Source organism: Bubalus bubalis, chromosome 11, assembly GCF_019923935.1.
Source record: "Bubalus bubalis isolate 160015118507 breed Murrah chromosome 11, NDDB_SH_1, whole genome shotgun sequence".
NCBI classification, from domain to species: domain Eukaryota; kingdom Metazoa; phylum Chordata; class Mammalia; order Artiodactyla; family Bovidae; genus Bubalus; species Bubalus bubalis.
Genome location: NC_059167.1, coordinates 19,821,175 through 19,836,389, shown reverse-complemented (window position 1 = coordinate 19,836,389; position 15,215 = coordinate 19,821,175). Strand labels below are relative to the sequence as shown.

Here is a 15,215-nt window from a genome sequence, read left to right as displayed (position 1 = left end):
TTGTGGTGCCTGGGCTTAGTTGCTCTGTAGCAGAGGGACTCTTCCCAGACCAGGGATTGAACCCATGTTCCCTGCAATGGCAGGCAGACTCTTAACCACTGGACTATCAGCGAAGTCCTGGACCCCATATTTAACTGCCTAGTTTTAGAGTATAAAGATACTGATTTTTACCTGTTCTAAAAATTAAAAAGAGAAGAAAGAAAAGACCAAAATCCCAAGGAGTAAAACTGACATCCTCTAAAAAAAGAAGCCAATTGGAGTGCTTTTCTTCTTGGTCCCCTAGGAACATGTCATCCTCTTCATCTCTCAGTCATCCCCTTCTTGTGCATAGAAGCTGGCAAAGCTTCTCTGTCACCCCTGTTTCTCCTCTAGCCGTCACACTATCTTTCATGTGAAATAAGAGAATAATAAAATGTTACTTATGCAGTCCCTAGAGTCAGTAGTATTAGTCAGTAGTATTAGACACTACGATCCTAAAATCTGTTCTTACAAAATGTAAGTCCTCTTGGGCACTTGGATCTGAAGACTTGCATTTTCACACTGGCTCTGTTAACTGACCAGGAAAGTGACATTTGAGTGTAATTCTGTCTCCCAGGCCTTGCTTCCAGCCTCTGAAAAATGAAGTGATCAGGCTTGTTCAGGGAACAGAAAAAAATGTGCGTGAAGCATCAAAGAGTAAATACTTTGGGCTCTGTGGGCCACATCAACGCTGCTACAACTTCTCAGCCCCGCCCTTATAGTATGAAAGGAGCCAAGGCAATAAGTAAACAGATGGGTGTTGGTAAAACTTTGTTTATGGCACAGAATATTGATTTTATGCACTTTTCATGTGTCACAAAGTATTCTTTTTCTTTTAACTTTTTTCTACCATCTGAAAAGGTAAAAACCATTCTTAGCTCACAGACCATATGAAAACAGGCAGAAGGCTAGGTCTGTCCCAGGGGCCCTCGTTGGCTCACCCTTGAACTAGTTGATTGTCTGGGGAGGAGGCTACTCCCGAGCTCTGTGTTAGGCACTGATAGGCTAATCTTTAAAAAAGTTTTTTTTTTTTTTTCTGGCCAAACTAAATAAAAACCTCATGTGGAAGCCCTGGTTACCTCAGTTCCTGTTACCTGATGCATTGTGTTTGGCTTTCAACAAAAAATCACGAGCCATGCTAAGAGGCAATGAAAAAACACAATCTAGAAAGTCTTACTCTCTTCTTGTAGGTCAATTAAGAATAATAAAATACAAGATTTTATTTCCCTTTATTTCTTCCCTGATGCTTGCTCTTTAATTTGGTAGATCCAAGTTTCTGACCAATAACATTTTCCTCTGCCTGAAGAGCTTTTAGCATTTCTTGCCGGCAAGTCGGCTAGTGATGAACTCACTTGGTATTTATTGTCTGAGAAAGTTTATTTTTCCTTCGCTTCTGAAGGATCATTTCACTAGATGTAGACTTCCAAGTTGGTGTTTTTTTCTCTCCCAATATTTTTAGTATTCAGTTGCACTCATGTTTGTGAGATTTCTGGTGAGAGGCCCCATGTAATTTTTATCCTTATTTTTCCATAGCTAAGGTTTTTCTTCTTGTTTCTCTCAAGATTTTTCCTGTCTTTCATCTTCTGCAGTGTGAATATGGTATGTCTCGGGGTACTGTTCTGTTTTAATGTATACTGATTGGTCTCTTATCTTTCTGGATCTGCGTTTTGTGTCAATCATTAACTTTGGAAAATTCTGTCAATATCCCTTTAAATATGTTTTATTTCTCTTTTTTTTTTCCTCCTGGTACTGCAGTTATACTTATACCTTGTGATATGTACCATAGTTTTTGTGTATTCTGTTCCATTAAAATTTTCTCTTCCTGCTCCCCCCTGCTTTTTCCCCCACTTTTGGAAGTTTCTGTTGACCTCAAGCTCACTGAATCTTTCCCTGGCCATATAGAGTCTGCCCATGAGCCCATTGAAGGCATTCTTCACTTATTGCAGTGTTTTTGACTTTTAGCATTTCCTTTTTAAGGATTTTTTGGAAGCATTTCTACGTCTCTGCTTTCATTATCATCTATTTTTCTGTTAGCACCTTTAGCATATTTGATCATAGTGATTTTAGATTTCTTGTCTGATAACATCAACTTCTGTGTCATATCTGTTTTTCACAACTGCTTGTCTCTCTAGACTGTGTGCTTTCCTTGCTTCAGCGTGGATCGTGATTTTTTTTCTTGAAAGACGGATATGATGAATCAGGTAATAGAAACTGAGGTAACCAGGCCTTCCCTGTGAAGTTTTATTTAACTTGGCCAGGAGTTGGGCTATGCTTAATGTTTGTTGTAGTTGTAGCTGCTAGAAACTTCGAATTCCCCTCGTCTTCTTGTTTTTGCTTTCTCTCTTGACTTAACATTTCCCTATGACTCAATGGACATGAGTTTGAACAAACTCCAGGAGATAGTGAAGGACAGGGAAGCCTAGCTTGCTATGATTCATGGGGTTGCAAAGAGTTGGACACGACTTAGCAACTGAATAACAGCAGCTATGTTGTTGTCTTACACTTCAGAGAGTAAGTGTCTTGGAGGTCTTTGAGGTGTGATCTGCTGTTATCATATTGGAGTCTGTCAGTGTGGTGAGAGGGTGTAGTTGAGAAGCAATGTGCTATCTATCACCTTCCAGTGAAGAGCAAAAGCAGAGCAACTTCCCTTTAGTAAATGCAGCAACATTTCTATTGCAGTGGAAAGAAGACCAAGAACTTGGTGGCTTAGGTGAGGCTGTCTCAAGATGAGAGACTTGCCTTCTTGTTGTTCAGTTGCTAAGTCATGTCCGACTCTCTGCGACTCCATGGACTGCAGAACACCAGGCTTCCCTGTCCTTCACTGTCTCCAGAGTTTGCTCAAACTCATGTCCGTTGAGTCAGTGATGTCATCCAACCATCTTATCCTCTGTCATCCCCTTCTCCTCCTGCCTTCAATCTTTCCCAGCATCAAGGTCTTTTTCCAGTGAATCAGCTTGTCCCATCAGGTGGCCAGAGTATTGGAACTTCAGCTTCAGTATCAGTCCTTCCAATGAATATTCAGCACTGATTTCCTTTAGGACTGACAGGTTTGATCTCCTTGCTGTCCAAGAGACTCTCAAGAGTATTCTCCGGCACCACAGTCTGAAAGCATCAATTCTTCTGCTCTCAACCTTCTTTAAGGTTCAGCTCACATCCGTACATGACTACTGGAGAAACCATAGCTTTGACTGTATGGACCTTTGTTGGCAAAGTGCCTTGCCTTCTGCTGGCTTCCATTTCTTCAGTGGATTTCGAACTGAGCCCATCAACTGAGACCATGTATGAAGCTTGAACAAGGAGAAGTTATAAGATAGCCAATTCAGGAGGCAAGTTTGGCAGGAAAACCTTTTAGGTTTGGTGAGCAGAATTGACTAGCTTTCTTTTCCTTTTTGTTTTTCCTTCCTCCCTTCCTTCTTTCCTTTCTTCTCATTGAAATTTTGTGCTCATGAATCTAAACTGCAGCTTGTGAGCCTGGTGGTGTGATTTCCTCCCCACCTACAGTGTTCACCTGCCCGATGTGAGCTTGGATATTCAGATATTGTGTGGCGGAGAGTTGGGTTCCACCAGTGTTGGAGTTTTGTCAGCAAATATGACACAGAAAGGGGGACCTGAGGAAGTGGAGGCCATTTGCAAGAGAGTGATGACGAGTGAGTGAAATATTGGAGCCAGGGAGAGAAGAATGTGAAGACAGAGTGAAGAGCAGTAAGAGATGGTACCAAAGGTGTGGTTGAAATGGATGGAATGTCTAAGGATGAGGAATGTTTGCTGGGAATGTAGAGTAGGTGATCTGGAAAGAGGGGCAGTGGGAAGAGGGTGCCCTCTCGGTTTGTACTGGGACTTGAAATGTTACAGTCACCAGTGATGGCAAGATTCAGCGTGTGGCCATGTGAGATGGTCACTGAGGAGGAGGAAGGGAAAGAGTTCAGATGAGGGAAGAGAAGGGCAGACAAACCAGCTCTTGCTCTAACATTAAAGTTGCTGAGTTGACCAAGGGATAGGGAAAACCTGAGACCTGCAAGCTGGAATCTTCAGGAAATGAAAAGGCTTAACAGGAGAGGATGGGTAGCCTCACGCCTTAACAATGGCTTGGCTGATGGTCTGAGTGTTGCAAGAGAAGTTTGGGTAGAGCGACAGGAGGGAAATCATTGAAGCAACAGTGGAGAACCAGGAGGATGCTTGCCTTCCTTCCTGGTCTTGAGATAGGTAGGGTGAGGGCCACTACGTGCAGGGCAGGGGATGTCTTTGGGGGGAGCCAGGTTGCCATGAGGGTCACAGAAGGTTCAAGTTCAGAGAGGAGGTGGAAGGACATAGGGGGTATACTGTTAACAGAAGAAAAGTTCAAAAGGCAGGAGGAGTCAGCAAAGAATTGGCAGGGTCTGCACTGTCCAGAGCTGTGTGGAGTTCACAGCCCCTGGTAAGAGAGGATGCCCTCAACTCCAAGCACAGATTGCAGTAACAGAACCAGAGGCATGTCACATGGCCAAGCGCATCCTGCTCTGTGAAGAACTTTCCACTTCTCCCTCCCAGCTTTTTAGGACTTGTGTTTAAGGAATGCAAAAATATTTTTCTTTATAAGCAGCTTTGGTCAATTAGTTTGTTTAGGCTGTCAGGCAGCTGAGGAACGTAGGACTGTATTTATGTATATGCCTTCAGGTAGGGTTGATATGGGGACATCTGCTTCACTGATGTCATTAAGAAAGAGCCACTAATTAGTTGGGAACCTGCTATGTACCAGTTGTATCATGTACCAGAAGTACCTGCTACTGAGCATGCTGTAATTAGTCTATGTGTGCTAAATACTGTATATTTAAGTATATACTGAAATTTTGTATATTTACAAAATTTTGTTTTCAATACTTTGTATCATTGATTTCACTGGAGACCAAGCTGACTGGTTGGAGAAAGTCTGTGGACCTTGAAGTCTGTGGGATTTGAATTCTAGATTCTTGACTGACAGGCTGTTTTACCTTTGGGCAAGTGGCCTATGTTCTTGAGCTTCAGTGTTCTCATCTGTAGTGTGGGAGTGATAACATCCATGTGTTAGAGTTGCCATGAGGAATTGCCCAGGTGATTCTAATGGGCAGGCAAAGTGAAGGCCCACTGGTACAGGTGATGAGTATTTGTTTCATTTTATGGAAGAGGAGAAGGCACTGTCACCCGACTCCAGTACTCTTGCCTGGAAAATCCCATGGATGGAGGAGCCTGGTGGGCTGTGGTCCATGGGGTCGCTAAGAGTTGGACACGACTGAGCGACTTCACTTTCACTTTTCACTTTCATGCATTGGAGAAGGAAATGGCAACCCACTCCAGTGTTCTTGCCTGGAGAATCCCAGGGGCGGCGGTGCCTGGTGGACCCGTCTATGGGGTGGCACAGAGTAGGACACGACTGAAGCAACTTAGCAGCATGGAAGAGGAAACCAAGGCTCAACGAGGCTAAATAAGCATAGAAATACGTTGTTCATGGTCGCACGGCTCTTAAGTAGCGTGGCCAGGACTGAGAGCCAGTTCTTTGATTCCAGGATCCTGGCTTTATCCATCACAGTGAGTTTCTGGCAGAATTCAAGGGAAGTTAAAGAAGCCCCACCTTAGTCAGCATGGCTGCCCAGCGAGTCAGCAGCGCGGGGCAGGATGGGAGTGATCAGGTGAAGAGAAGGCAGATTCCATGGGATCCAAGTCACTAGTTCCCAAACCTGACTGTGCTTCCAAATCACCAGGGGGATGTTTTCATTTATAAGTCTCCAGGGACATCCTTTGAGTTGTAGTGCTGGAGAAGACTCTATGGAGAGTCCCTTGGACTGCAAGAAGCTCAAAGCAGTCAATCCTAAATGAAATCAACCCTGAATATTCGTTGGAAGGACTGAAGCTGAAGCTCCAATGCATTGGCCACCTGATGCAAACAGCTGACTCATTGGAAAAGACCCTGATGCTGGGAATGATTGAGGGCAAGAGGAGAAGCGTGCAGCAGAGATGAGATGGTTAGACAGCATCACCAACTAAGTAAACTCTGGGAGATGGTGAAGGACATGGAAGCCTGGTGTGCTGCAGTCCGTGGGGTCAGAAAGAGTTGGACACAATTTAGCGACTGAACAATAACAAAGGGACTGTCCTAGGCCTACAGGATTAGAATTTCTGGAGCATGGGAACCAGGAACATGTATCTTTATCACTGCCCTCCCCCCGCCCCTTCCCCCTCCCAACCTGGTGATTCTGAGGCTGCTTATCTTGTTCAGGTCCTTGAATCAGCTCTTGGGAATCCTTAAGTTCTAACTGAAGTCCTAAAATGACTTCCTTAAAATGAAGTCCCAAGTGACTACAGCCTAGTAAAATCCTGGGTACCTGGCATGCCAGCAAGATTGACCCCTAAAGGTTGAACTATATCCTATAGCCCCTTGTTTTCATATCTTTGGTCCATTACTTGAAACAGACACTTGAGCTGTCATGGAGTAGCTGAACTCTGAGTATACAGGAGACATCAAGTTGGCAGACTCTACAGTAACAGAAAGCGTTGTTTGTTCTTAAGAGCTGTTGCTCTTCCTTCTTCCCCCTTGAGGTTCCTGCCCACTCAGTCAGATTAGAGCTGTATAAACAAGATTGTACTACCGAGCTAGCACACATCTTGTAATTTTTTTTTTCTCTAAAGTGCTCAACATTGCTGATGTCAGAAAAGAAATCCATTGGATTTTAATGGGCCGAAGCAAACAATATGAATTGGATATAATATGGGGGAGAGGAAATAACATCAACAGAAGTTCTTATTTGGCAGCATAAATATTTAGACTATATCACAAGCAGGGTTTGATTACCTCTCCTACAAGGTCCTTTCCTGAATTGGGCTCTGAGGGCTGGGCATTTAGGGGTGGCGGGCACGATGTTTCAGGCTTCTTGCTGCTTGTGATGCTGGTTTTAGTGGTGGTGTAGTATAAATGGCAACCCACTCCAGTGTTCTTGCCTGGAGAATCCCAGGGACAGGGGAGACTGGTGGGCTGCCGTCTATGGGGTCGCACAGAGTGGGACACGACTGAAGCGACTTAGCAGCAGCAGCAGCAGTATAACTGTAGTGGTCTGCTGTTTAGTTGAGCATCAGGATCACCGGAGAAGCTTGGGAGACTGCTGGTGGCTCCATCTCAGATACTCCGAGGACCTGAGGTGGGGGAAGGCTTTCTCCAGCGATTCTGGTGTCATTAGTCTGGCAGTTTCACTTGGCCAAGCACTGGTCAAAAACAAGACTGCCGGTCAGTTGCTACAATTCATTCTTTGCCAAGGAAATTTGTGTGGCTTGTTTTATTCCTTTTTCAATAGCAACCCCTGCAAAGTACAGGATTCTCTGCTTCCAGGCGGAGACCCGAAAGTGTAGGGTGAAGGAATCAATTGCCAAAGGCCACACGCACAACAGCCTTGATGTGGCCAGAGCTGAGACGCAATTCCTGGTGTGACTTTACAGCCCCTCCCTTTCCCACATCATCGAGGTCCTTCCTACCTGCCCTGCTCAGCATCATTGTCTGCTGGCCCCTAGGCCATGCTTGCTCTAGAGAGGCCAGGGCACAATGGAAAACAGCTGGCACTGGTTGTAACTGAAGCTACAAATGCACTGTATGTTTGGAGTGAATTGCAGTCCTGACTTTCAGAAGATTTACTAATTAGAGTTTGAGTCACAGATGTTCAGTTGTTTTATTATTCACAGGGTCTCTCCTCATATACTTTCTACCCTCCCACATATTCCCTCTGATCTAAATTGCGCATGGATTCCAAAAGTGTATTCCTGAGTTAGGGCGGGCCCATATCAATAAACCTTGGGGAAAGTCTTCATCCCCAAGGAAAGGATGGAAAGTGATTCCATCCATGGGTCTTTGTGGATAAAGAGCCTTCTTTGCTGAGCAGTTTTAATGGCTGGTTAACCAGATGAGTGTTCTTGATGGGATACACTGCATCTTAGTGAAATCTTACCAGTGCTGCCATTCATTAAAAATATCTAAGTACCTTCTAGATGTCAGGAATTAGAGGGGTCAACCCCACTGACAAAGACTCTGCTCAGGCAGAACTGCCTTTCTAGCAGTGGAGATCCCTGATAGACAAGTGAGCAAAGTCATATGAATTCAGATAGTTGCAAATCCCTGTGATTTCAGTCTCCACATTTGACTGACTCCCACTTCATCTCCTTGACATCACATCACCGGTATGTTGTTGTTTTTTTTTTTTTCCTTTCGAGTGTCTGCCAGTTCTGTGGCTTCAGATGCCCATACCTGTGTTGTGACCCAGGCTGGAAGGACCTCTTCTGCCTCCCCAGACACCCGTTCATCCTTCTGATGGTAGTTGTCACCTCTTCCTGCTCTGTTTCCTACATTTCTGGACATGTAACCCCTCCTGGACTCTGAACACTTTAAAGAGGGACCATTTGTGTCTGATTTATCTTTATATCTCCAGAACGAAGCATGAACTTTTGTGCCATTGAATGAATGCTCAGTGTTTGCGCCAAGATTAAATGTTGAGTCCTACGGCACCTAGTGGCGGGTGCTGGTATTACAGGAATTGCTTCGTGGGGAGGGGTGCTGAGTCTGGGAGGGGGCGCGCTAGCCTATCAGTTGGGTGATTTTTTGAGTTCAACATGAATATGGCCATGATTAGAGGCGACGAGCTAGTATATAGGCAGTGATGATGGAAGAGAGGCAGCATGGGACATTCTGTGAGTCTCTGAAGAAAAGTTAGAAATTTGAAGTTCTGAGGTTCTGAGGAGGAACTGGAATCCTAAGGATGTGTAGCTGATGTCCAGTTAGGGTGGTGGTTTGCTCTGGTTCCAGCAGCTAGGTAGTTACAGATCAGGTGAGGCATCAGGCTTCTCGGTTTAGAGGGCTTTCAACTATGGTGGGGGTGTGGTTTGTGACAGATAAGAAAACAAAGGCACAGAGAGGTGAAGTAACTCATGCCGATCACTCAGCTAGGTGTGGAGCCTGGATTCAGACTTAGATCTGTCCAATGACAGAGGCCAGCTTGTCACCACTAAGCTAGCATGTCTCTCTTTGGAGATTGTGAAGTGTGTGGTGGTAACTCATTTGCCCTTTTCCTCTTTTATTAGTTGACAATGAGTGTAGAAAAATATTATTATTGACATGTTTTCTTTCAATTGAATGTAGTTGGGTTTTTTCAGAAAAACATTCACAAATGTTACAAGTTGCTGTGTTTATATACGTGTGTATTTAAGTAACATAAAGAAGGTTTTGTTTTTCTCCACCACTAAATTTAAAAGACTCTTGCTTCATTTTATTTAAAAGTAAAAGTGTATGCTATACTGTAATAAATGAGAACCTAGTTCTTTAATTTTAGGAACTCCAGCTCTATAGTCAGCGATTTAATTAGAACATCCTTACCTACACCTTTCACATCTAGTACTAACATCTGTTGACATATAGACTAGAAAGTGCTTGCATCACTATTTTAGAAATGATTCTTTCTAGACATAGGAAAGTTAAATGACTTGTCTGAATTTTAAAATGAGTTGATAGGGAAACCAAAAATAGAAGCTTTTCTACTACATATTAGACTCACTAAAGTTCCAAACTAGAGGCTATTTGCATTCACTGAGCAGTCTGAAGTCCAGAGCCTGGTTCACCAGCCGGTTTTACTACATAGGAATGTTGCTGTTGAGGGTAAGAAGTGGCCAGGGAAAGGCAGAAGGAGGGCTGACACCTTTGTTTCCAGGTCATTTCCAATCTTGCTATTATTGCACAGTTTTTTGGGGCAGGAAGGGAGGGAGATAATATGCTCATCATAGTGAAAGTGTTCATTTTGAAGTAAAGCAATAGAAACCCACGATGGGTCTGTTACATAGGTAAATGAGATACATAAATAGATTTAGTTTTTGTTTTTAATGCTCAGTTATATTCTGTGTTCAGGTAAAAGAGTAAGTAAGTAGTTGTTTAAAAATGAAACTGCGTGTTGTTCATTTAACTGTAAGAGCGACTGATTAGAATAATAATGAGTGTTGCCATGTAGTACAATATTCATAGAAATACTGACATTATAGTGGGTAGAGATAATAGGATGATGTTCTTTATCTCTGCTTGTAATCTAACTGTTAAAATGCAGACTAATTCATAAATGAAGAAGAAAACAAGCAACATTATTCAAATGGGATACTTGGGGCAATTAAATTCTTCACATAAATTGCAAATTCCTGTCTCTTCCCCATCTTCTGCCCGAATTTGTTTTTATGGGGTGACCTTTGGTACCAACTTATTTTTCTAATAAAATGTTTCCTGAGTTTATATTTTAAATTGAAATGGCCTTTTCTGTCAAGTATGGTATTTATAAAAGTTTTCTTTGATGAAAAGCCTATGAATTTTGTGCAAACAACCCAGGCAGGGTCTTAGATTAGCGATAACATTTGTATAGGACTTTTATGGCTTGATACGATACTTTACACTCGATTTATTTGACCCTTACCTGTGAATACTCAGTGAAATTCACATTTTACTGATGAGAGCAATGTAGGGAAGGTGACTTGGCATGCTTCTGGGCACTAGTGGGCATTCAGCATGTTTGCTTTAAAAGAAAGTTAGCAAAGGAAACCAGCAGGGTATTTAACTTGTTCGAGGTCACCCAGTAAAATAGTGCATCATACCAAGAACTGAATTTGCTTCTTTAACTAAAAAATTCCATATGCTCTCATTGTCTACTGCTGTCTTTTCAGGCTATTTAAAAAAAAAAAAAGGTCAAATTAAAAATATTTATTTTTCTTGAGATGAAATTTACATAACTTAAAATTAATTTTAAGGTGTACATTTCAGTGGCATTAAGTGCATTCACAGGGTTCTGCAGCCTTTGCCTCTATCTAGTTCAAAAATGTTTTCATCATCCCCAAAGGAGACCCCACATCCATTAAACATCCAGTCCATTTCCTCCTCCCCTCAACTGCTGGTAACTATGAATCTGCTCTCTGTCTTTGTAGATTTCCCCATGCTAGATATTTCATGTAAATGTAATATGGACTGTCTTAGTCCCTTCAGGCTGCTATAATAGAGTACCATAGACCCGGTGACCTATAAACAGCAGAAATTTATTTCTCACAGTTCTAGAGACTGGGAAGTCCAAGATCAAGGCTTAAGTAGATTTGGTGTGTGATGAGAACTCAATTCCCTCTTCATGGATGGCTTTCTTCTGCTTGGGTCCTCACTTGGTGGAAAAGAGCACTCTGGGATCTCTTTCATCAGGACACAAATCCCATCACACTCTCTACCTCTTAATTCTACCAGATTTGGGATTAGGATTTCAGCATATAAATTTTAGAGGGACATAAATATTCAGTCCATCTCAGTAACCTTTTTTGTCTGGTTTCTTTTACTTAGCATAATGTTTTCAAGGCTGATCTACATTGTAGAGTGTATCAGTACTTTATTACTTTGGATGGCTGAACTATATTCCATTGTAGAGACAGACCATATTTTGTTTAGCCATTCATCAGTTGAGGGATGTAGAGTTGTTTCCATTTTTCTGTGAATAGTGCTATTCTGAACATACGTGTTCAAGTATTGGTTTGAATGCCTGCTTTTAATTCTTATGAGTGGAATTGCCAGGTTATATGGTAGATTCTATATTAGACTTTTTGAGGAACTAACAAAATGTTTTCCGTAGTGACCGAACCATTTTACATTCTTATCAACACTGTACAAGGGTTCTGATTTCCCTACATCCTTGCCAATGCTTGTTTGAGTTAAAAAATTATTATAACCATCCTGGTGTGTGTAAGTAGTATCTCCTAGTGGTGTTGATTTGCATTTTCTTTATAAAATATTCATATTTTAATACCTAGAATTAATCATGAGATTTGATAAGACAAAATAAACATCCAAATGATTGACTTCATCTATCTCCAGGAGATTTTTTAAGATTGCCATCTGATCACCCCTAGAATGTATGATTCCGAGCTGAAAACAAAGCACTCAAACCATGTGGCTTTGGAATGAGAAGCATGTATATGGATAATCAGACAACAATTACCCCTGACTTGAAAAAAATACCAGTTAAACTAAGGAGGAGCAAAAAGCAATTACATCATGTTTCATTTCCATGCCACCTGCCAACAGATACTTAGTTCTTTGCGTGGCAAAGCTTTCTTTACATAATTCTTTCCTGTCTTAATGATCTATTCATTTATTTTTGCAGTGTGAGTGAAGACACCCAGGATGGCTCAGGGATCCGGGGATCAGAGAGCACTGGGGATCGCGGACCCAGAGGAGAGTTCTCCAAATATGATAGTCTACCGCAAAGTAAGGCATCTGGTTGAACGCTGGGGGCACTGCTGTGTGTCTGTAATCTGTGGGGGTTGATGGTTGATGGGCGGCTCGACAAATGTTTTCTGTCTAAATGGCCTTGACTGATGATTGAACATAATTTTCTTCTCAGACCCTCTGGTTCCCCAAGTTTAAAATTCAAGGAAGCTAGGCTGGTATCGAACATTATGTGGCTTAGTTTTATTTAAACCAAAGATTGCCTAAAAGTGCAGATGGACATGTATTGTCCTTTTCTGTAAAGACCTTTGTGTAACATTAATTAATCAAATGATGTTCTTCAAGCCCATAGTACTCATAAGATCTGTTCTGAATGCTGTTGGAAGGACACAGAGGTGTGTTTGTATTTGGTGCTTTACAGCTGGTAGGAGACATAAGATGTATGCAGATCACTGTTGTAGAGTCTAGGTGTTTATTTCTGAAAGAGAAGTGCGGGTAGAGTGTTCCATAATCTCAGAGGAGGTGGCCAATTACTTCCAACCTCAGAGATCTGGCATGGGCTGTGGAGGAGAGGCCTTTGAACTCAGTTTTAAAGGCTCCACAGGATTCCTTTACGTGGAAAGCAGAAGGGTAGAGCAATATTCCAGGCAATGAATGAGATGCTTTGCAAAGGCAAAGAGTGGAAGTCAGTGAAGGGCGGCAACCAGAACTGGTTAGCTTGGGCAAAGGATGACTTGCAAGTAATTGGAGTAAATGGAGGTGAGACTTAGAGCAGAGTCTGGATGGAGCCAAATTTTAGAATTTAATCATAAAAACTTTAGTGCCAGGAGTTGTAAAAACAATGTTTTTGAGGGGTTATGATCCTTGCCCCGGTGTGGCTCTTATCCCCAAGTGGACTATCATCAAGGGTGGATTGGAGGCTTTGGCAGGGGTGGGGGGGTTGCTTCTATATCCCCCCTTGGAAATGAACAGGACTGAGCAGGAGGTTTAAAGAGTCTGAATTAACAAAAACTTGGAAACAGAATGAATATAAAATCAGAAGGTGAATGGAGAGTCAAAGATGACTGGGTTTTTGCCCTTGGGTCTTAGAAGGGCATCGGTGCTGTTAATTCAAATAGAAATATTTGGAAGCATACATTTTAAAGGAAGGAAAGGTGGCACGTTGGTTTTACTTGTGCATTGCTGAATTTGAGAAAATAGTTGCTGTTTCTCATATACCATTTTAATGTTTGCATGTTGGTGCGAACTGAGCTGAACTGTGTCATATATTATTAAAAATAAGGAAAATAAGATCATACTCATTCGTTTCACTAAATATTTGAGCTGTCTGCTGGGTTCTGTGTATTCTGAAAGACTCTGTGTTCTATCTATGTTAATCATATGAACAGGGTTGAACTAGATATTCCTGGATGATCAATATGGTGAATTTTTCTCTTCTCCTTGTAAAAATAGAACTCTCAGAGTACTCTTGCTTTTAGTACTATATTCCTTAATCCTTTGCTTTACAAAAGAATGCTTGGTTAATCCATCTCTAAGAGAGAGGCTTATTAAGTTGTAGTAAAGAAAAAAATTAGTGAGGCTAACCAAGTTGTGAGACATGTAAAATAACATAAAGACATTTATTCCTTACCTTCTTAACCCACCTCAGACCAGGAGACCCTGTGCCAAACTTGCAGGAACGTGGGCTTTGAAGTCAGACCTGGGTTAAAATGGCAACTCCGCCGCTTCCAAGCTGTGTGACCTGGAATCGTTAAATAGCTTCTGTGAGCCTCTGTTTTTTTAATCTATAAAAGCGGGGGAAACAGTGGAAGGAAAGATGGTACCTAATGAAGTTATTGTGAAGATTCATTTGGATAAAGTCGATAAAGCACCTCACGTCCTGCCTGGTGCAGAGGTAGTCCATGGTGAGGGCTTCTTTTCCTTTTATCTTTTTTCTTCTAGAGACAGTGACACTTGGAGAGGAAATAAATTATGAAATTGAATAAATGTTGGTGCTGTTAAAAAGGTATATTCATACAGCAAGTTGCCTTATAAGACACAGGAAAACAATGCAAATATTTTTATATTATTCAGGAGATTGCAAATCAATGGATTATTAAAGGTTAATAGGAGATGTAAAGGTCATGCAATCCAAACACCTTTGCACAAGAACGTTTGGTATTATGTGGAAGGGGATAACTCCCTACAGGTTTGTGGGAACTTGATTTTTACTTTTTGAGTGGTACCAAGGCAATGGCACCCCACTCCAGTACTCTTGCCTGGAAAATCCATGGACGGAGGAGCCTGGTAGGCTGCAGTCCATGGGGTCGCTAAGAGTCAGACACGACTGAGTGACTTCACTTTCACTTTCCACTTTCACGCATTGGAGAAGGAAATGGCAACCCACTCCAGTGTTCTTGCCTAGAGAATCCCATGGACGGAGAAGCCTGGTAGGCTGCAGTCCATGGGGTCGCACAGAGTCGGATACGACTGAAGCGACTTCAGGGGCCTCTTAATTTTTTAGTGTAATTTAGGGATAAAGTTGTAAAATCCTGTAATTTTTCAGAGAAATGACTACTAGTTATTTGGTTTCTACATTGGAAATCTGTCTTGCTTCCTCATGACAAATCTGTGGTGGGTATATATGTGTTCATGTTATTTGCTGTGGTCATTAATTGATATAAAAGAGACATTGGATCTATTCAATCTGTTAGAAAGAAAGCAGATACACTTATCACCCAGTATGGGTCCAGGACCTGGAATCATTTAAATCTAGTTCATTGGACTAACTTAAGCCCTAGTTGTGCTTGCCACATGGGGTATCCACCTTGTTCTCTGCTGTAGACTGGCCACTGGCTATGACCACGACTTACCCAATGCAGGACACTATCCTCAAGGTGTGGGTAAAGGTGGAATCATGAAACCAAGGTTGATTAAAAATATTTTCTATGGAAGTCCTCTTATGTAATGATTAATTCAAGGTCAGAGCTATAAAATC

The 15,215-nt window shown here is 42.0% G+C and overlaps 1 protein-coding gene across 15 annotated transcripts in view; it reads left to right on the top strand.

Moving 5' to 3' along the window:
• Positions 1 to 15,215, top strand: part of RGS6 (regulator of G protein signaling 6) — a 639,493-nt gene that overhangs the window by 14,132 nt on the left and 610,146 nt on the right. For all 15 annotated transcript variants that reach the window (XM_044924782.2, XM_044924778.2, XM_044924776.2 and 12 more), the window contains exon 2: positions 12,174 to 12,277. In XM_044924782.2, coding sequence (XP_044780717.2) covers positions 12,194 to 12,277 — 84 coding nt within the window. In that variant the 5' untranslated portion in view covers positions 12,174 to 12,193. The remainder of the gene's footprint in view (positions 1 to 12,173; positions 12,278 to 15,215) is intronic.